The 21678-nt window shown below is 42.1% G+C and overlaps 1 protein-coding gene across 7 annotated transcripts in view; it reads left to right on the top strand.

Annotated features, from left to right (window-relative positions):
- The window catches only part of celf6 (CUGBP Elav-like family member 6), a 140547-nt gene that overhangs the window by 84517 nt on the left and 34352 nt on the right, over positions 1-21678 (top strand). For 5 of the 7 annotated variants that reach the window (XR_003934249.1, XR_003934250.1, XR_003934252.1 and 2 more), the window contains exons 3-4: positions 7433-7481; positions 18104-18232. Coding sequence is in view for 1 of the 7 variants with exons in the window: in XM_030123845.1 (XP_029979705.1) it covers positions 7433-7481; positions 18104-18232 (178 nt within the window). In the remaining 6 variants the exon portion in view is untranslated. The remainder of the gene's footprint in view (positions 1-7432; positions 7482-18103; positions 18233-21678) is intronic. The other 2 variants (XR_003934251.1, XR_003934254.1) reach the window with 2 other exon arrangements.

Genomic DNA, 21678 nt, shown 5'->3' with positions numbered 1-21678 from the left:
CTTGACAAAGCAACTTTTTATGTTAACATACACCTGTAGTCTCAAGGAAGACAAAAAAATAAAGGTGACAAAATGCAAGTACAACTAGAAAAAGATAGTACCTTATATAACAGATAGCCCAGAAACTTGTTTAAATATAGCTTTGCAAGAATTGAAATGCAGTGTCGACAGATAGACAGGGAACATCCAGGTACTTGTAGGCAACTGTTTATGCCTTCAACAATGATTTTTGCAATGAAAAACGTAGCAAACTTACAAGGCTGAACGTCTTCTTGTTTTCTAATCCTTGAGTCTCTTGTACAGTAAATGCATTATTTCTTCCTTCTGACTTTGTCTACCCCTCCAGCTGCCTAATACCTTCTCAATACTCCTTTCACCTTCCTTTTTCTTTCGCTGCTCTTCTCCTTTTTCAAGTGTACAAACATGCACCACACACACATGTACACGACCCCAGCATGCTGTCCCTGCGGCCCAGAGAACAGGAGGGAGAGAGAGGAGAGAGCAGCAGTCGCCTCACAAGAGCAGACCTCATAAAACTCCCTGTCACTTTGACTAATTTGTTAGTCTTGTCTCACTGTGTCGAATCGTCACCCCCACCTTCCTCCCCATGCACCTCTACTCTGACTACCCCTGTCCTTCTTTCCATCCCCGATATCCACGTGAAGAGTAGGGAGGGAGACAGGGAGGAAAAAAGGGGGCAATAAATGTAATATAGTGCACTGGCCATTGGTTGCAGTGATCTACACAGCAATCCATCTACAGTCAGAGGAAGAACAGAGGCTTTATGGAGCAGAGGATAACATGATGGCTCGATTTCTCATCCACTTTCTGTCTCTGTCTGCTTCTGTCCCACCTCAAGAGGTGGCCTGCTGGGCACTGATGAAGTAAAAATAAAAATAGGAAGGGGACAAAAGGCTTGTATGAATGCTGGCCGGGCTGCGGTCCCTTAGACCGGATTGGGCTGAGCCGGGCCAAGCAGGGTGGGGCTATATAGATTGGGTGAAATGTGCAGCTGGGTCTCTCGGAGGACCCAAGAGCCAATACCAGATTCATAGAGATAAATTAAAAGCCAAAACCCTGCTCCGGGGGGAATCAATTGCCAGGTAATTATGGAGAACGGGACAGAGATTACAGAGACAAAACACAAACACAGAGATGTTCCCCTATGACGCTGCAGCATCACACCAGGGAATAGAGTGTTGGCTGAATAGGAGCTACGTTTTTTTCCAGATGCTGCCCCCTCCCTTTCCCCAATCCGACCCCCAGTACCTATCTTTAAATAGGAGCTCAGACTCAGAGCTAAAAATAGGTCACATTTCACCACCAGCCACCCTCTGCTGAGCTGTCAGCACCCCCTTCTCCCTCTTCTTCACAGTGAGCCAGACACAGCCCTCCTTCTTGTGTTTTTGAGGGAGACAGACAGTGTGTGATCGCTCCGGCTCTAACCCATCTCCTCCAACACACACAGCAGACCCAGCCTCTCCTGACTCGTTGGCCTCACAGGGAGGCTGCTGTGAACTCACACACCAATTTGAGAGAAAGACTCATTCCCGCTGCGCTGGCCCTGTTTCTCTTCCACACAGAAATGAGGGGCAAGATGTCCTGACGTGTGAGCGATGGGTGATGGAAGTAGTAATTTGGGCTAGTACAGTACAGACTGTGCAAGATCGGTGAGGCTGGTGCTAGTGAACTAGGCCTATAGTAGTATAATTGTAAATCAAAATTATGTGTAAGAAGATAACGTTTTATATAGAGAAATCGCTGAAGTAAAAAGAAAAAAAGAACAATGAAAAAATGATAATGATAGAGGTCAGGTCAGTTGCTTAAAGTGGTTAAAAGTCAACGGCCTCATCTTGGAATTAAGTTCTATCTCGACTAGTGCCACTGTGCCACTGGCTGTGGTTGCTCTTTAAGAACAGACAGTCTGCATTAAATATCTTTAATTGAGCTTAAAAGGCTGTAAATGGCATCAACAGCTCCAGTGAATTCACTGATGGTCTCACTGAAGGATGATAATGAGAGACATCAAACAATGGATGGATTATCAAATCAGAATGCTACCTGATAAAAGCCGAGCCATTTCTGATGTAGGAGATCAAATGACAGAAGGTGAAATGAAAAACCAAAAAAAAATTGTCTTTTATTTTTGTTGTTGCTTTTGAAACGTCTGTGTATCCATGTGTTTTTAATGAAAATTAAGACTACTAAAGTATTTTGTTTTAGAGAATAATTATTAGTATATATTTTATTTTCAATTTAGGAAGAGGAATGGTGATTTTGGGAACAGTCATGGGGAAAATTTCCTTCCGTTCTCCAAGGAACAGGATGAACTGAGTCATGGTGAGACATTTTTGGCAGTTGTAGAATCCTTTCAGCAGGTAGATACAACCTGACCTAAATTATCCTACTTTATTAATTGCTGAAATAGGGAATACACCAAAACGATTATGTGGAACTTCTAGTTTTGTTTGTTTTAGAGTCAAATGAGGCAATAACATAAATTTAAAAAAAAAGGCTATGTTCAGTATGTGCACTTTGTGAATTCATCCTAATGGTATCATCTGCAGCTTTTTCGAGGAAGCCAGTATATTTTTGCCTTTGTCACTCTGCACCTTCATGACAGATTTTTCTTTTTCTACTTAAAGAAGTTAGTCCAAAGTGCACTCCATATTCCTCATGTAAAATTGTGATTGGCATGGTTGTTAAACATTATGAGATGAGTAATGTGACTGCCTGAGCATAATGATTCACCACCATATCTTTCTATTAATACCCTACTTAACGCAACATGAATGTCGAATGTGGATGCTGGCAGAACAAGAACAAAAATAGCAGACTTGAACACACCCTCGTTGTGCATCATGCATTTATGAGCTTTTATGTAAGTGCAAATGTGCAGTTAATATATAGCAGCACGGTGAAGGTGATTTTAGGCTTTAGTAATATGACTATGACTTTATGACATATTTATTCAGTCTTTTTCAGAGTGACTTGAAGTGCACTGTACCAGCTTAAAAGCTTATTTTGTGGGGTCAGACCCCTGCTCTCTTTACACAGTCTACAAAGGAGATGGATGTGATCTATGTGTCTGGATGTAAAGCAGTTAATTTTGCCTGGTGATGTAATACAGCCTTCATATTAAATATATAAAGAATACTATTCAGATTTAAAATGCATTCTACAAGTGAAACTTTCTCTTCCATTCACCTGTGGATGCTTAAAATGTTACTCTTCACTAGATAATAGAAGTCATCCAGACACCAAGGAAAGAAATGTATGAGTGGCAGGAAAGAGTATTCAACAACAGTCTGGTGTGCCCACCTGTTTCACAGTTCGAAGAAAACATTTTTCTGTATTTAGAGTGTCTGCTAGATAGTGTGTCTCCTTGGTTGCTTTGTGAGCAGTGGTATTCACAAAGCATGGTCAAATATTGTCAAAGGCCAGCAGTGTCCTTGTCTTTCTTTCTCTCCACTGCACTGTTATCAATCAGACACACAAGCCAAAGACAGATGGACTAACATACGTCCAAACACACATGGATGGCACACTGTAAAAACTTTCACATAGTCCTTTATTGGAAAATGTAAGCAAGTTCCTCTCTTCCACACAGTTGGTTCTCTACCCCTCTGTGACTTCAGCTGACTTTTATTCATCATAACAGAATGAAAAATATAGATTTGCCCCTGGAGATTAGAAGAAGAAGAAAAAAGAATGTATAGACATAAAGGAAATAGAGCATGAAGGAGGGGGTATATGGAGAGAAAAAAAGTAAGTCAGAGAAAGAGAAATTCAGAAAAAGGGAGAGATGAGGAGAAAGAGAGATGGCCTCTCTAAGTGCAGCAGCACACAGGCACAGAGCTGTGAGTTCCCAGGCAAGACAGCATGAGCTGCCTATTTGTCAGCATTGATCAACCCATTAAGGGGCTGTGGTGGGAAGCATATTGGTTTTGGAGGCCAAAGGGGCAGAGAGAGACAAAGATAAAGCAAGACGGGGGGGTGTTGAACTCCTTTCAGCCTCGGCAGCCACACATCTGCAGGATGAAAAAGCCTGTAGTCCTCCCCTCCAATGTCTATGCACTTCATTTTGCGTGGGCCAATGGGACGGTAGGATATGTCATTTGTCTTATAGCATCTCCTGAGGCTCCACTGTACTTTATGTGTTATCTTAGCTTTCTGCTGCTGCAATGCTAATAAGGAGCTAGCAAGACAGACAGAATGCCACTTGTCCTCTACTACAGTCTGTGTGTGTGTGCATGTGCAAAGGGTGGGTGGTGGGTTGGGGGTGGTTCCCAGCCCAAGGGGGAAGCAGGCTGCCTCTTCGCCCAGCCTCTGATGAATTCATATAATTAACTCTGCCTTGATCTGTTGGCTAATCCTGCACTCAGTAATAAGGGATTAAAATGTCACCTAAGCCACCTGCTGTTATTGAGCCCCAAGACTTTTTGTGACTCTATGTATGTGTGTGTGACAGTGTCAAATAGAGAGAGAAAGAGAGAGGAGACAAGATAAAAGTAAAATAAACTTCAAGATTTCTGAGCAGTCAGTTTAGAACGCTAGACACATTTGCTCTGTTTGCATGGAGAAATGCATGTTGAGGACACTATAAAGTGATTCAGAAAAAAACATCTTAACTATATCCATATGCATACAAGCGCTACTCACAACTCCATAGTTTGGCATCAGTCTGAACTTCATAATTTGGCAGGAAGCTGGAGCAGAAGTTGCAGAAGACTCGCTCTGAAAACTCATTGTCACACTCACTAAAAAAGGGACATGAAAGTGGGACATGCTGGAAGGTGGGAGTTGAAATCTTTTTTTCCTCCCCTCTCACTATGACCTCCTTGGACCAAGTAAAGAAAAAAGAAGAAAGAAAGGAGTGCCAATTGGTTGGCTAACAGCCCGCAGACTAGCGGCCAGCTTGCCTTGCCTGCCTGCCGCCTCCGCTTGGTTGCCTAGCAACCCCAAGTGTACTTTTGGGTTGTCTAATGACTCTTGTTGCTGCAGTGGCTCAGGGGCTACTAATGAAGCCTCCTGACCATTCGTGCCCGTTTAAGACCTGGAAGCTGACTGATCACTGGACAGGGATCTTGAGACTTCAGGCTACCCTAAACCTCTTATGTGTGACAAATTCTGCCCCCAACCTGAGCTGCCATCAAGTCACACACATACGCACAACAATACGTGCACACATCATACCCAAACTTGCAGCTTATAATGCTCCAGCTGACCTTAATTCTCTAACATATCAATGCCTCAACCTACCTGAACTTTATCTAAGACTCATATGAACATACTCAGGCCAGTGCTGATGACCAGCCAGAGATAGTTTTTGTGTGGGTTGTTTAGGCCCAAAAAATAGCAATTATAGCGATACAAAGAGCTCCTTTCAGCTGTTGACCCACATTGTAAACACAAACCAACAGGGCTCCCTATTCACTCCATTCTCTCAGAGCTGCATGGTGAGTCAGTCTCTGAACAGCTGTAGGCGAATTATCTGGATTCACAGTTCCCACATTTGAAACATGCTCCGGCTGCACTTTTTCATATTTGAAAGAAGTATACATTTTCTTTAACGTATCATTGCTAAAGAAAAAAATTAACTGTCTAAGACATATGTGTTTAGAATACATTTACACTGTACAGGTGACTTAGGGAGACTTGCAAATTATCATTGCTTACTTTTTATCACTGTTCAGAACATCACATAAATCATGCAGAAAAACTGCATGTGCTCATGACCTCTTTGTTTCAGTTCATTTGCAAGACTGTCATTGTTATAGCAAGGCAGGTTTGAAAAAATATGACAAACAGCATGAAAAAAATGTGAGAAAGTCTGATTTTAGTTACTGATGGCCTACAGTGTTTCTTTTGTTTGTATTTTGTGCTTGCCTTAGGAAAAATAGATGATGAATATTTACCTCCTTGTTTTCATGTCAAGTTTGTGAGTGTGATTGTTCTTGTGTTTCTGTGTGTATACAGTGTGTGTGTGTGTGTGTGTGTGTGTGTGTGTGGGGGGGGGGGGGGGGGTGCGTGTGTGTGTGTGTGTGTGTGTGTGTGTGAAATTTATACGCTTGTCTTTATGATGCGTCCGTCATCACACTAAGCTTTGTTCCAGGGTCACAGCATATTGCTAGGCGAGTACATTACATCCCCAGGGTGTCACCATGTATATGCTTGTCTATACATGTCCACCAGCCTTAGGTCTATATTTGGCCACAGTCTGGGCTCATGTCAACTGCTGTCAAGTGCTGCATTGCCTGAGGGCCCAACACCCACTGTGTTGCCCTAGCTTGCTGATCTGAGTGGGCAGTACCTTGTGCCACTCACTGGCACTCACGTTGGACCTGTCCACATGGCCTAGTTAGAAAGACGGGGCCGACTGACACACAATACAAATATAAAATAAAAAATATAAATATAACAGGATGCCCAATATGACATATGTGGGCGACATCAATAAACAAGGGTCTTCCAGGGTGGCTCTTAACCACCCACCCTTCTCACGGAGTAAAGAGGGGATATTATTCCTGTTTCAAAGAAGGCACAAGATTGAGTGTTTTTCTGTTTTCATATTCAAACTCCGGGGAGTGAGAAAAAATGAAACCAGTCAGGAGAGCAAAAAGAACCAGGGGAGATTTTATTCACGGCAGGCAGTTTTTAAAAGGATTTTTTCATGTTAGCTTGGCAACATTTTGCTTCCACCTTACTCTGAAATGGATCTTCAAAGGTTGTTTATCGATTCCCTACTGTTAACCTTTCACATGATGTTTCACTGCTACGCTGCTTGGTGGCCCTCAATAGCTTTGAGGAGGAGGAGGATGAGGTTCAGGCAAGGAGAGGCTGGCAGCCCAGACCGGTGGCATATTGGTTGTTTGTTGCAAAGGACTTCTGGTTAGCGAGGCAAAAGAGGTGGAACATTTGGACGCAGAGGAAGAAGGATTGCTGAGGGTCAGGGATGAGGAGGATATTGCTGGTGACTGGGAGTCTGGAGCCAGGAGGGGACAGGAAGAGCAAGGGCCAGCCAGAAAGGACCTTTCCCTGTGGGGCTGGGAGTGGCTGATGTAATGGCATTAATCTCCAAGTGCCATCTGACACCCAGTGTGGCTCCGTCATTGAAAAGTGCTAATTCTGCTGAACTGTGAGGGGAATTCAGGCATCTCTAGAGGCAATGCCCTGGATTAATTAAACACACTGGCATGAAGCACTGCACATATTTATCTCTTTTACAGCATCATCACTGTTTGATTTTTGTGTTTTATTCACAGAGCACGACAAATGCAGGTTATTATTGCCAGAAACAGTGTCACATTTTACTTGCTCTCCTCCCACTACATACTGTAGTGGCTGTTCTTCGTTTTTTTGCTAACCTGGGATTTCCCTTCTGTTTCTTTTTTCTTTCTTCATGTACTTCTCCCTCTCCTGCACTCTCCAGATGAACCGGCCCATCCAGGTGAAGCCAGCCGACAGCGAAGGACGAGGAGGTAATTAACCTTCTCCTGGTCTCCGTTGAACACCTCCCTTAAACAAGACACACACACACACAAACACAAATACACCGGAACAGTGCACACGCAATCCTTAATATTCTGCTCTCACTTGAGACACACTGGGAGTTAGTAGAGTAGCTCGTAATATAGGTCACTTGCTTCTATTGACTTCCCATCTGTGCCAGCAGAGAGGCTGTCTCAGGTTCACAGTCACTGGGAGCGGTTCAAAGACAAGACAGAGACACAGGGGAGGAAGGAAGGGGGATTAGAGGATCTCCATCCCTCAATAACCACAAATTGATACTTACTGTAAAGTTGTAGACAAGTGGCAGTGGAATACCCCCAAAACTTCCTACTAGTGGACAGCACAAGTCACCAAAATATCAGTATTTTAAGGATTAAAAGCCAATGTAAAAAAAAAAAACAAAACCCAACAACAACACAGGTTTATTTATACATCAAGCATTTTTCAGACTCTTGAATAAGTATTTTAAAGTGATCTAGTGTTAGGTCTAATTTGATATAATGTAGTATTCAACTTCCACTTGAACTTCCCTCTATCTGTATCCTACAGATCCTACAGATTACATCATCAGATGATTTGTATTATTATCGCAGATTAAAGACTAAATTCAAGCAAGGGCATAAACTTTCCAAACATCGGCTTTTACATGGTACTGATGCTCATCTGCAGCCTCTTTTCTCCGTCTTTAGTCTGACTGACATTTTGATGGACTAGATCATTCTGAAGCCATTTGTGCCTAACATCATTGAGGTTAATGCAGATTAAGCCAGTTAAAGATTTACATGGGTGGAGTTGGGTCTAATTGGACCAGTCTGTGTCTGCCCTGTGCTTGTATTTCAGAGTGGTGATTTAAACTGCCTAGGTCAGATTAGACTGAGCCACTTTGCTGATTTATATGGTCAACTGTGAGTCAGATGGCCCATCTCTATTGCCACACACACCCCCATGTAGATCTTATTTTTGTCATGGAGGCACTTTAATTAACGGCCATCTAAAAACAGGCAAAGTCTGACCGACAAGGCCTGGGCAAGAGCCAATCGGCATTCTCACTAAGATAAATTGGATCTCTGGGCTTAAGAGGGGAGGATGGATGGGTCCCAATATCAATTACTACCCTTTTTCAGCTGAAAGAGAGGGGAGATGAACAGGCAGTGTGAATAAAATACAGAGGGCTCTTACGCTGGCACAGCCCTCGCTAGTCTGTCAGATGAACTTTCTATATGGGAGGACAGGATAGGACACAGCACAGAATGAAATAAGACCAAGCAGACAGGCCCCAACAGAGATATTGAGCGTTAATGGCAACAGGAAGTCAGCAGACAGGCCAGGGAAGTAAACCACAGTCGCGGCTGACAATGAAATGAGATTTACTGTGAAGGCCTGTGGTTAAAGGAAAATAGACAGCACAGCTTGGGCTGACTAAAGGACAGAAAGTAGCAAGGGATTCATCTCTGAGGACCAGTCAGGTACACCAATCCCTATGGGGCCACAGATTGTCAAACCCACGGCTGAACAGGGACATTTGCAGCTCTAGAATGGAGTCACATTTATCACTACCAAGACATCAGCAATTATCTGTCATGGGGAGTTGTGCAGGGGTCTCGATTATGTGTCTGTACAGGCATTAGGACCCATTACTCCATTTGGAGACTCTAGTAGCCCCTCTTTTGTTCACGGTGTCCCTGAGAGACATCCTCTCTCTGGGGATACGGAGTGTCGGGAGGGGAAGTAAAATCGGAGCTGAGAAAATGAGTAGGGAGGCCCAGCGCCACACAATCCTGCTGCTTGGCTGCCATTGTGGATCACAGACGTTATTCTCTGGATGTCTATTACAATGCCTCATGTCTTATTTTATTTTTTCCTTGGATTATCAAGAAAGAATGGAGCGTGGGAGGAGAGCTTCACAGCTTTTAAATCTATTTCTGTTCCTTGGGTCAGTCAGCCTCTTCCCCACAAAGTTCGCATTTATCTGATGTGCTTAACACCACTTTTTTCTACTCTGCCCAATTCTATCAAACCATAATTTCAACTCAAGGATATTGAAAAACAATCCAAGCGTGTGTCTGCTCACTCATTCTGTAGACAGTGCAGGGACAGAAATGCTAGTAGTATATCTCCACTTGAAACCCAAGCAAATTGCTTCCATTTAAAAGCAGCAAAACTGAGGTAAAGTAGGCCTCTTTTGCTCTCCATTGCTTTCCTTCTCTCTCCTTCTCCTTCTTGGTCTCAGTGGTACTGCAGTGCGTATGGAGAGATGAAGCGAATGATAGAAGGAGAGGCTGGGATTCAGTACATGGCCCATGGAGGAATGAGAGAGGGTGAGAGATGGAAGACAAAAAGAGCGAGAGGGGAAGAGACGACAGGATGAGAAAGTTAACGGAGGGTGATGGAGGCAGCTGAGTGAATCTCAGCAGTAAATCATCTCAGAGCCGCCCCATCCCTATCTCCTCCTCGCCTCGCCAGGAATCTTTTTCCCCCTGACCTTGTCTGCCGCTGTGTCTGTGAAGAAAAGATGGGGCCAGATTATCTATGATTGGAGATGGCCATTATCTAAACACAATCTTGGAGCCAGGTCCCACTCTTCTAGCCACTGCTGTGAGACTGGAGACCACACTGATGAGAAGAGAGATGATGGGTCAGCCAGCAACACCCTCTCCTTTTATTAACTCTGATAAGATGGTTTCAACACTCTCTTGAAATGCTCAGCAACCTCCATCAACATTGACTTTTTCACAATGTGCCACTCACAGTGCATTTCTCTACACATTCTCCTTAGTTGTTTATTAGCTCTCTATAGTTTTGTTTTATTGGATACTTATACAGTGCCAGGAGCGCTGCAGTCCTCATATTTGATACTCAACAGCCCTCTGTGAGCCTTTTTAATATCTTGTCCATGCCTTTAGTCTGTCTGGCCGGGGGGAGTCTTTGTGAATGGACCATGTTTGTCCTTGCCAACCTGCTGCTCTTCAGAAGGTTGACCCCAGTCGGGCAGTGGAGAGATTGACAGGACCTTAAGATGTTGCGCACTGTGCTGTCATGCCCCACCCCAGCAGGTAGTGAAAAGTGAGGGCTGCTGGCTGGTTCAGTCTGGCAGGCCACAGAGGAGGGGCTGTCTGGAGGCACCTCACGCCCACAGAGGAGCACGCTCCACTTTACATGCAAATGAATCCGAAAGATCCCCCTGTGCCTGTGGACATGATCATGCAAAATTCTGAAAAGTCAAGAGGAACCATAGTGCTGCTGCTGTGTATGGACTAAGAAATACATTGAAGAGCATATGAGGAGACAAAAGAATGATGTTTTGCAATTCTAGCACATGCAAAAAAGAATTTGAAATTTAAAAAGGAAAGAAAAAAAAAAAGACAAAATTTTTTTGAACTGTTACTACAACGGGCAATTTTCCCTTAAATTTTGAGATTGCTCTGTGTTAGTTTTTGATCGTGCACACCAGAAGGTTTAAAGCTTCCCTCCCACTCCCCTGAGTAAATGGATGTGACAGCTCTAGTTGTATGAGTAATGCATTTACAAACATGAAGCCTGTATCCTCTCATCGTGCCTGATACACTGACAATTCAAATGTTTGTTCTCCTCTGATTATTCCATTTACTACCTCACGATACTGGATAATCCACTTGCATACATCAGATTGAGACCAGCGGCAGAAAGGTTTAGTGTGTGGTTTGCACATCATTTTCATTGGGATGTCGTCTTATTACTTGTGTGTGTGAACTGAACAGGAGTTAGAAGCAGAGAATAGAGTTTACATCTCTTCTAGAGTTTAAGTTGGTGTGAATATGCAAAGGGCAAACTATTGGTTAAATTATACATAACTTTTCAATTCTTACATTAAAGACGAGAGGAATACATTTTATTGTTACTGCAGCAAAACTACTGCATAAACTGTTTCACCCTGAAAATTGGTTTCATTTTTCAGCATCTCGCATAAATATTCCTCCTAAAACTCCATCAAGAATTATTTATGATGATTAATATTTAATCAGATAATTACCTGTAATATGAAAGAGTTTCTTGCACTGCTGAATGCATTGAAATTTAAAAGCTCATTTTGAAGCATTTCATACCTGCAAACTAAACTGTTACTCGCAGCTCATACACTTTGATGTAAATCAAACTCATCAATACTAAAGCCTTATGCGCCTAGTATTACCAGGGGACCTCATGTGATTTAGAAATTACTCCCCTCACAGAACTGTGCTCTGTTGTGCACAGTTGCATGGGATATGCAAAGTCTGTATTTGACTCCACTGAACAGACATAACTGCAGATATTGTGTTATGTTACGCAGATATGTTATGATACAATAACCTTTGAAGACAGAGGTGCTGTCATGTATGTCATCCAACTCAGAAATGACCCTCTTCTGATGGATTTAAGTCTTTTTCTGCAAATGTGTCTCCTGAATTGGCACCCAAAATACTGTTAGTAATTACATACATACAAATAATCCACAGAGACAGTGATTCACATTTGACTAAAACTAGCATATGACAGGTTTCGCAAAATATGGAAGATAAAATTACAGACATGAGCTCTCTAGCTCCAATAAAAATGCCCAATAAAAAATAGGACTTAAGAATTTGCCTTGCAATTAGTCCTTAGTTAATCAAGGGGTCACCTGTTATTTTTCACATTAAAAAAAATCATAACAATGAAATGAGTTTAAAAACTATACTGACTAAACCAGGCTTACTTGATAATTATGCTGTGACAAAGTTACTGGTGCTACAGCTACAACATCTTATTTGTCATTGTAGGTTGTGGACATGTGGTAAGGTGGCTTGTTCCACACATCATTTTAACCTCCTTGTTGTGATTCTTTCATGCTGTTTAATTCTGTCCAAAATGACAGCACATTATAGCTTAACATAATTATACAGATTTTAGTACCTCATATTGTGTTCAGTGTTTTTACCATCTACCACGTCCTTGTGAACATTTTTTTTACAGGGTGAAACATATTATGCTATTTAATACAAACAACTTTAAACTTTAACAAGGGCATTTGTTGAGAAACCATTTTAAATTGTGGCACAAAATAACCTCTGTTGTGCTCCTGGTGTCATTTTAATTGTAAAGAAAGGATGCTGGCCCCAAATACCACAGCACAAAATGTATTTACAGAACAACAGTATTACTGAAAATAAAACAAATATTAAAATGTTCACAATTTGGTAGTGATTTTTAAATTTTGTATTTTCTCCCTTGCAGGTCAATTCGTGGTGATTATTGCATGTGCCTTGCAAATATATGCGCTGTTATGTACCACAAAATATAGATGAATGTCGGAATCAAAGATGTGATCAGGAGCCTCACATACATCCACTGTTTGGTCATTGTGCTGCCACAGAATTAACTGTACCCAAAGGCTCAAAAAGATGTGTATACAACAATAGCAAGAAAATCTCAAAAGTTCTGTATATTGGTTTTGCAGTTGCTTTTAAGAATGACAACAGCTGTGGTTTGGGTGAAGAATTTGAGTGTGGTATTTGTGTGCTCAAACACAACGGTAGTCTCCCATTCATTTCTACAGGCCGTTACAAGTGTATTAAAGTGAAATCAATCACCCAAAGCGCAATGGTAATATCCAGGTGCCTGGTGCAGAAACCTTATGACAGTTCAATTAAATTAACTGTTTCAGGGAGAAAATGTGTGATATAGTCCAGCACAATAGGTGGATTGATTACTTTATTTTCTTTCTCCATATTTAATCTTTGCACAACTAAAATTATAACTATTTCATATTAATAATTACCTGGTTAATTATTTAGTCTTATTAATGATGCCATATAATTGACTTGCAGTGATTACTTCACTAAAGAGGGTCTTAATAATTAATCAACTATTTTCAGCACTATTTTTTGACAGTCAATCTATCAATGTACAAAATGTGTCATTGTGGTAAAGTTTTAGTCCCTGGAGATATTCATGAAACAAGAAAAGTTTGTTTAGGATGTGAAAATGTTGTGACAGGTCCCAAATTTAAGTAGTTAAAAATGCTGCAAGACAAAAAAGAATTACCAAATATATCTATCCTAGGATTTAATGTTTTTTTTCCCCTTTTGTTTATTTATTTATGTTCTTTTCAATGTTGTGTAAAAGTCTAAACACACATTTTAAAAAGCCTTTTCTGAAAGCAGATGGAACCCTTTGATTCTGAACGGACTCCTGTAGCCTTTATGCAACTGAGACTTACAGTAGATGATGAAAAACAAAGCTCAGTTCAATATTAAGAAGCTGTTACCAACATTTTGCACACCCAGTCTGCACGCCTACATGCGTGAGTGTGTCTGGTGGCGAGCCTCCCAGGCAGCATCGTACCAGCATCAGGGTTTTCTAATGAGTCCATAAGAAGCACAACTTCTCTGTTGTGCTGCCTGGAACATTACTCTGCATTTGAAATGCACCCAGCGGCCTAGCAGGCATCTTTTATCGTTGGATGCAGCTGTCCATGCTTTCTGAACATTTACTACTACCAAGCTTCCCTGACTACTGCCAACGGGTACAAAGTGATAGAATCATGAAAAAAAAAAAAAGAAATATTTACCACAACACACAACAGCAAAGTAATTTTTAAAGAGAATATTCCCATTATTGGCAAACAAAAGCAGAAACTTTTGAAAAGTAGACTTCACAAAAACCAGTTCTTTGCCTAGAGATAAAGAGTATGGTGAGGGATGACAGGGAAGGGTAGAAAGAATGATATAGAGAGAGACAAAAGGAGAGACAAGGAAAAGAAAAGTACAATCTATATGCATATACTGAAGCCTACAACACAAGTAGCACTTTATTCCAGAGAGAGAAGCATCAATCTTGACAGCATATGGCGTCTGTGCAAAATCCATTAATTTTTAATATACCGGGTGCAGAAATGAAAAGGCTTCCTGAGACAAGCAATTGTCAGATGTCAGTAGTGTTTTGATAACTTTTTTGATCTCCATTTTTATTTGCATTCATAAAACAGTACCATCCACATGTCATCTCAGTTTGGACATGTCTGGAAACTGACATGGATCCATTTTCCTTTCTCTCACTGCTCCCACGTTTTGTATATTGGCATGCATATAAATAAAATAATAAATTATCAAAACCCATACTGAATAGCATTATGAAAGGATTTACACTTAACATGTATTCCCATACAGTCCAACACTGTTTTAAATATCCTGTACCCTTGAATTTGCTAATTACTTTTTAAACTATACAGAGGAAATTTTCCAGAGGTACATGAATTAATTAAACTACAATGAAACAAAAGCATAAATGATGTAGCCAGCCTTCCTAACTACCATGCACATAAGCGTACACACACACAGCCGATGCTGTTTTAAAGTAGTGGCAAGGTTTGAAAGTGCAGATTACAAAGGTCTCTTCAGAGTAGAGCAGAGAAGAGCTGTAGAGCTCAAATGTTCTCCAGCTCTATGGCTAAGCTCTGTAAAAGGGATAAGATGAGCCCCTCTCAATGACAGATAAGTACAAAGAAGTCAAACAGTCAGCTCAATGAGTTTTGTCATACTTCTACATCCACAGTCAATTCCACTGGAAGGTTTTCACCCCTTAATGCAGTTTGAGAGGAGGATTTTTCCCAACTCTCCTGACTTTTAACAGATGACTATTTGTAGTCACTGAGTCATCTTCTTGTGCAGCGGCTGTATTAGAACATATTTATTCATATTCATAAAATGGCAATTTAAAGCATGCAAGTGGCCATAGGAGATGAGCGGGAAGTTGCAAAATCCAATAAGAGCTGCTCTGGAGACAGGTGCAAAGTGGACTAATTAATAGCAATCTATACTCTGGCCAGGGCATGCAGTGGGCCGACTGAGACACTCTTAGGTCAGGCAATGAAAAGATAGCAGCTCCAAATTCATTTTCTCACTGTGGCTCTCCCAAAGGAAGGCTCCGAAGTACACTCACACTTCCTTTAATGCCTTCACTGGGGTGTAATTTATTTTTGCGTTTGCCAGCACATTTGGAAAGTTCATTACCTCGCTCATGGCTTGTTAATTAGCCTTGTAAAGCCGCCATAAGATCTCCTCGGGCCAGGACCGAGATGAGACTTTTGTCCCAAAACATTAACACACTGCAGGAGGCCTGTAAAACTGCACTCTGCCCATTTAAGTTGTAACAGTGACACCTCAATGAAAATCTGAACGATAGAGAGTCATTCATGGTGAAGTCACATGTGTGCCGGACAGGCTGTTGGTGCACTTCATATTTCACCTTTGCTGCCATGGGCAGGGGTTGGGCTCATTTCTCTCTAACACCTGTTCAAGGCTGACTTTTCAACTCCTCTGCTGATGCCCAGTATACAGTTACGTGACTGTCCTCGCATCAGTCTTTGCCAAAACCCAGTTGACAGCATAAGCAGCTGTCTCAGTGATGCTCTTCTCAGGGTTCTCACTCTCTTCCAACCCTGGAGCTCCAAGAGAGGTGGAACAGTAATGAGCAGTAATACCAGGCTCAGCTGGTGGGTTTGAGAAATCCTGCTGGGTGAGGCGTGACTACAGGAACATGGACTGACACCATATCTACAGCACCAGCAGCACAGACCAGGCAGCGTGGCCTTATTGATTATTCAGGTGCTCATTTGTGTGGCCAAGCGAGTAGCAGGCACGTGTCTCATATGAACTTTACAGAAATGGAACAGGATCTGATTTCCCCGCTGCAAAAAGGAAGCCTTGGTGCTTTATATTTAGAACAGCTGCGTCTAATGGGGCCTGGCAGGTACAGGAGGCGTCACATCTGTCGAGGCCCAGGTGATGCTCTCGCCTTCCACTCCTCCCCGCTCCTCGCCTGCTCCCTACCAGTCAAATGACTCACACTGAAGATCAACAGTGTCATTTCCAATAAACTCCTCTTCCTCTTCCTGCCACTTTCCATCAGTTCTGGCGATGGGTTCTTGCTAGTAGCCATTTCATTCCACAACACAGCGAAATAGGGGATGCATAATGTAAAAGATGTACAGAAGATGAATGCTCTGTCTAATGCCAGGGCGACGGGATGATTAATTAGAAAAATCCAGCTTTCTGACTGGCCAAAACTTAGTGGTATAGAAGCCATACATCTGAGCCAAAGTACCCCCCTTTCAGGAGCTCAGGGAGAATCTATGACAAATGGCAGTAGTGAGGAGATCGGTGCAGATTGAGCTGCCCTTCAAACTCAATGAGGAGATGCTCTGCAAGTTTATTTGTTTTGGAGTGTTGGTTGTAGAAGTGGATGTTCAATGTCAGCCTAAATATGAAATCACATCAAAACAGGCTGTGACGGTCATTCTGGTCAGCTTTAGTCTTTCTCCTGAGGACTCAAAATGTTCCTATTGCAGACAAGGCTTCCAGGTGTATTTCTCTGTTCCAATCCATATTCATAGAGCACTGATTTAAAGTTCAACTGCCTTGGTGTGACTTACTTTAAACCCCAGTCCAATGTGATGACCTGGAACCACTGGCACACAGCCATCGCTCCCCAGGAACATCTGAACCCAGTGTTGTTTGTTAGCTACGTCTGTCTGTTTACAAGTTGGTTAATTAAACCAGAAGTCCAGGAAACCATGTGTCACAATATAAACTACCTACTGGGAAGATTTGTCATGTTTGGGGGCAAGTAGATTTTGTAGATTTTACAGTTAAAATGTTTTACAACACTTTCTGCTAACAGCATTCTCCATCACTGAGCAAGGGGAGTAATAGGTTGTGGTCATATCAAACAGGGTGTGCACTGAATCGGAGGAAGACAAAGTTTTCCTCAGAATTCAATATGCAAATTAGCCATTATTTCTGGATGTCTAACAATTGGAAGTAAGTTTTTCGTGTGCTTTGTTTTTGTTTTAGTGCTGTGTTTGTTCCCTGGAATAAACTTTTCCATAAGCATTCAGACTGAAGAAATGCGCTTTGAAGTTTGCTTGTGGAAAGTATAATTAGACAGTATAGATTTTAATGGCCTACACAGAGAAACCATTAGTGACTGGCTTTTTAGCTTTGCTCAAATTTTTCAGTGGATAGAATGTCAGGACCTCAAAAAACTACTGCAGTTGCACTTTATTGCCCGGCAGATATCACCTTTGACACAGTTTAGTTTATTTTTTTGCTTATTATAACTTGTATTCCTTTGGTGGTGACAAAATGTAATGTCGTGTTCTTGCTCCTTGTTCTCTTTAAACTCCGTGACTTAAGCTTCCAGAAGATCTAACGGTGTGTCTACCTGAGCAAAATATTCTCCCTCGCTCTCTACCTTTATCTGAAACCCACTGCGCTCCAAACATCATCAGTATCAAACATCGCTGTGGCAGACTTGAATAGCTCACTGGAAACAGGAATATATCTGCCTTATACCAGGGTGGGGTGTCACACCACACAACAGTAAGATCAACAATAATAACAACAACAGCAGCAGCAGCAGCAGCAGTACAGGCTCAACACAGCAGACTGCTGATAAAAGGGGGGTTTGAGTTGCACAAGTTCCTCTCAGCTCAGCAGAACGGTGCCATCAGCTGTAGCATTTGTCTGTTCTCTCCCCGCTCCCATCTTCACCCCTTTCCTCCCCCTCTTCCTCACCTTTCTTTCTCCCTATCCAGAAGACAGGAAGCTGTTTGTGGGAATGCTCGGCAAGCAGCAGAGCGAGGATGACGTCCGGCGGCTGTTCGAGACCTTCGGCCAGATCGAGGAGTGCACCGTCCTGCGAGGGCCTGATGGGGCCAGTAAGGGTCAGAGCCCACACACCTCCCACTCTTTTTTTCCCTTGTCTGCTTCTTAATCCCTCTGTCTGTCTGTTTATGCACCGCCTCCCTTTTCTATTTCTGCTCTTTAGATTTTCAGACCATTGCCTCAGCCGCCGTGCACTCATTGACATCTCCTGCTATCCACTCTGCTCTAACTCATCCTCTCTTTCAGCTTTTCTGTTTTTTCACCACCTCATATGTGTCTCGCTTGCATGTCTTTCATACCTCATTGTCACTGCGTTCTGACACCTCTTCCCTTCCACTTTCTTTTTCTCACTACTTCTGTATTTCCTCTCCCTTTTTTCTTCTCACTCAGCTTCTCCTTTCTCTCTTCTTTCTTTCTGAACTTGTTCTTGTGTTGTCTCTTCATCACGGCACCTCCTTTCACCCTGGGCTTGTACTCAACAAATACATCACAAACACCTCGTCTTTCTGCTCACCCTTCTCCCCCCCCTCCTCCTCCTCCTCTTCCTGTTATCTGCAAAGTGGAGGAGTGTAATCATGTTTGTTTCCCACATTCCCGTCATCCCTCCCTGGAGACACCATTGGACGATAATGTCCTACTGTAAATAAAGCAGCCGGGCTCTGGGTTTTGTTGCTGTCACTCACTGTGTGGCAGATTTGCTTGCATGCAGGAACAGATTTTGCACTCATGTCTGTGGCTTATGTGCTATTTATTTAGTAGAGCATGGTAAAATTAAAGATGGCTGTGAAATGTGCGATGCAGGTGGGACTGTTCTGACAGAAGTCGGCCGATGATCCTTTGATAGGTCCCAGTGTTACAGCCATATTTTGAGCTGTAACAGTATGACATTGCTTGAAATCATTACCGCTTTGCTCTCTGTTGACTATGATTTATTCTCCTATATGAAGTGTCTGAATGTGTTAAAAGATGTGTGATTGAAAATGCATGGGCCTTTCAAGTAAAACCAAAGAGAAAGGCTTGCTATAGTGAACTACATGCCTATCTGTGTCTACATCTGTTCCTCTCACTGTTAACCCTGGGTCTATTGCTCTGCATCGCCCCACCAGCCCAATACCTTTCTTTTTCCCTGGCTTGTTTCCCCTTTCACTGTCTCTTCATCCCTTTCCGACTCCCCTCTTTTCCTGTCTGCTCAGATGCCTCAAGCTGATTGACAGCACATAAAATGAAATAAGGCTGGTGCTGCTGTGTCAGACAGGAGCTAGATTTCTCCCTCATTCGCACTTTCACTCCTTTTCTCCTGCACCCTCCTGCACCACATACATCAATTGTTTTCTTTCTTTCCTCTTCACATGCCATGCATTTCATCAGTTGGTATTTGTTTTTATTACCACCAGCTTGATCGTTCACTTTTCCTCAAGTTTCACTGCTGCAAAATGGAAAACTATAGAGCAGTGTTAACTATGCTCACGGCCAGAATGCTACCACGAGACAAAGGTCTTGTATATAGGTATCTGGTTCTATTACTCACTGTGCAACAGTCCCACGCAATCATTACGGGATGTTACGGCAAATTATTTTGCCAGCCGCCTCGCTTGGGATGAGGTTCCCGTAATTTGAATGAGACAGACCTTGAAATTGACAGTGCTATCTGTTCCATGATGGAGGCTTTGTCCCCTGTTGATGTAAATTTATGCTACTCAGAGGCTTTTCAGCACTCCTCTTCACCCAATAAAAAGGCCGAGAAGTTTAACATCCATCTCTCTATGCTGCTCCTCAAAGTACTTTCAAAGTGCAACACTTGCTGCCAGAGTTGAATAGAGCCCGAATTGTCAGGAATAATAGAGAGATGGCTTTTAGGTCTATAATTAAGTTGTGTTATAAATGTCACCCATCCAGCGGGATGGAATTCATGCATACATATTATTACCCCGGGAATTCAAAAGGCAGTGCAGATCCTCTCGCTTGAAAGCAATACAATCTCTCTTTTTCCTTTTTCCCCCAACTCATTCTGAGCCATCAAATTCAAAAACTCAAATGTGCACTATAATTTATGAGGCTGTAGCACTTCAATTCTTTTGAGATGTTGTGCTCTCAGTTCCTGAACTTCCTTTTCTGTGTCAAAAATTCAGCAGTACATCACTGTTTTCTTGTTGGGGAAATGTGAGGACCTTGTATGTTTGACATGACTTTGACACTGATGGTGTATGCCAAACCCTGCAGCTCTGGTGTCTTTCTGGGTGGGCTGAGCTGATGGGGTCACAGGGAACCTGGCACAAAATCTGATCTGAGTCTTGTTAGGGGACCAACAGCAAATTATCTTGCCCTACAAAACCAAAAGGCTTTTGCAAGAACAAACTGCCTCTTATTATATTAAACTACAAAGGTTAAATGTGTTTGTTCCTTCAAAGTCAAAGTTGCAGTCAAAGGGCACATTGTAGGCTGATGCATTTCGGCTGGACAAATGAAAACCTTTCCTGCCTCTATCCAGAGGGGTCTTTAAGTGAAGTGAATGAGTGCTAGAGTGCTGTGACAGAATCAAAGCCTTCTTTGACTTATCTGTTTGCCTTTGTAGATCTATACAGCTTTGAGGGCATTCGACAGTACAGAAAACACTTGGCCTTTACCACTCACCACATTTTTAACACAACAGTTTGAACAGCTTACTATTTATTGTGCTGATGCTAAGTGGATAGAATGCCTCGGTTAAAGGTGGAAATTGTCCTCAGTTCACTATGCGCAGATTGCATATCCCTCAGTTCAATCTGTTTGAGTTTTGTCAGTGAAATATTAATTTGTCTGAAGCAAAGCTGACTCCGGAGACACAGATAGAAATGAATGGGTCGCTGCCAGACACAGGACATCTCCTGAGCCTACCTATCAGTGTTAATTCAAATGAATCATCACAATTCCTTTGAGAATGTAGAGTTAATAAATGCAATAAATGTATATAGCGCATGTAACTGTTTTAAATAGGCACCGGCAGTTCTCAAGAAGCTAGGGATTGGAACTCGGGAAAAGCCTGTCTGCTGCTAAGACACTGTGCTGCTCAATTAATGAAAAGGGGGCAGAATTAATCCATGAGTTTGTTAATTAGGTATCTCTTGACTTAACACATGAGCTACCTGAAGGCAAGGATAAGAATAGGACATAACAGAATACCTCTTGCAGTCTATGACGACCATAAAGCTTAGAGAAATAGCTCCTGTTTAATTTAATGGCTTTTGGAAAATTACCACATTTCAGTTCCACTGTATATCAGTTCACAGGCTTTGTCTTTATGTTATAGTAGTTTAGTGCCTGCCCTTACTTACACATTGATACACTCCTAAATCATGTGGTTAGGACATGCATGCTTCCAAAACACATATTGTGCATTATTATTATCTGCTTAAATCATTTTTAATAACATTTGAAATGTTAATGCAATGAGGCTCCAGAACATTGCTGCCAACAGCCGCTCTCTTGTCTTCCGGCCAGCTTTTTATGTTGACTTTTCCTTTTGTGC

This window comes from Sphaeramia orbicularis, chromosome 3, assembly GCF_902148855.1.
Source record: "Sphaeramia orbicularis chromosome 3, fSphaOr1.1, whole genome shotgun sequence".
Lineage (NCBI taxonomy): Eukaryota > Metazoa > Chordata > Actinopteri > Kurtiformes > Apogonidae > Sphaeramia > Sphaeramia orbicularis.
Note: the sequence above shows the minus strand (reverse complement) of the source record. Positions and strands in the feature narration are given on the sequence as shown.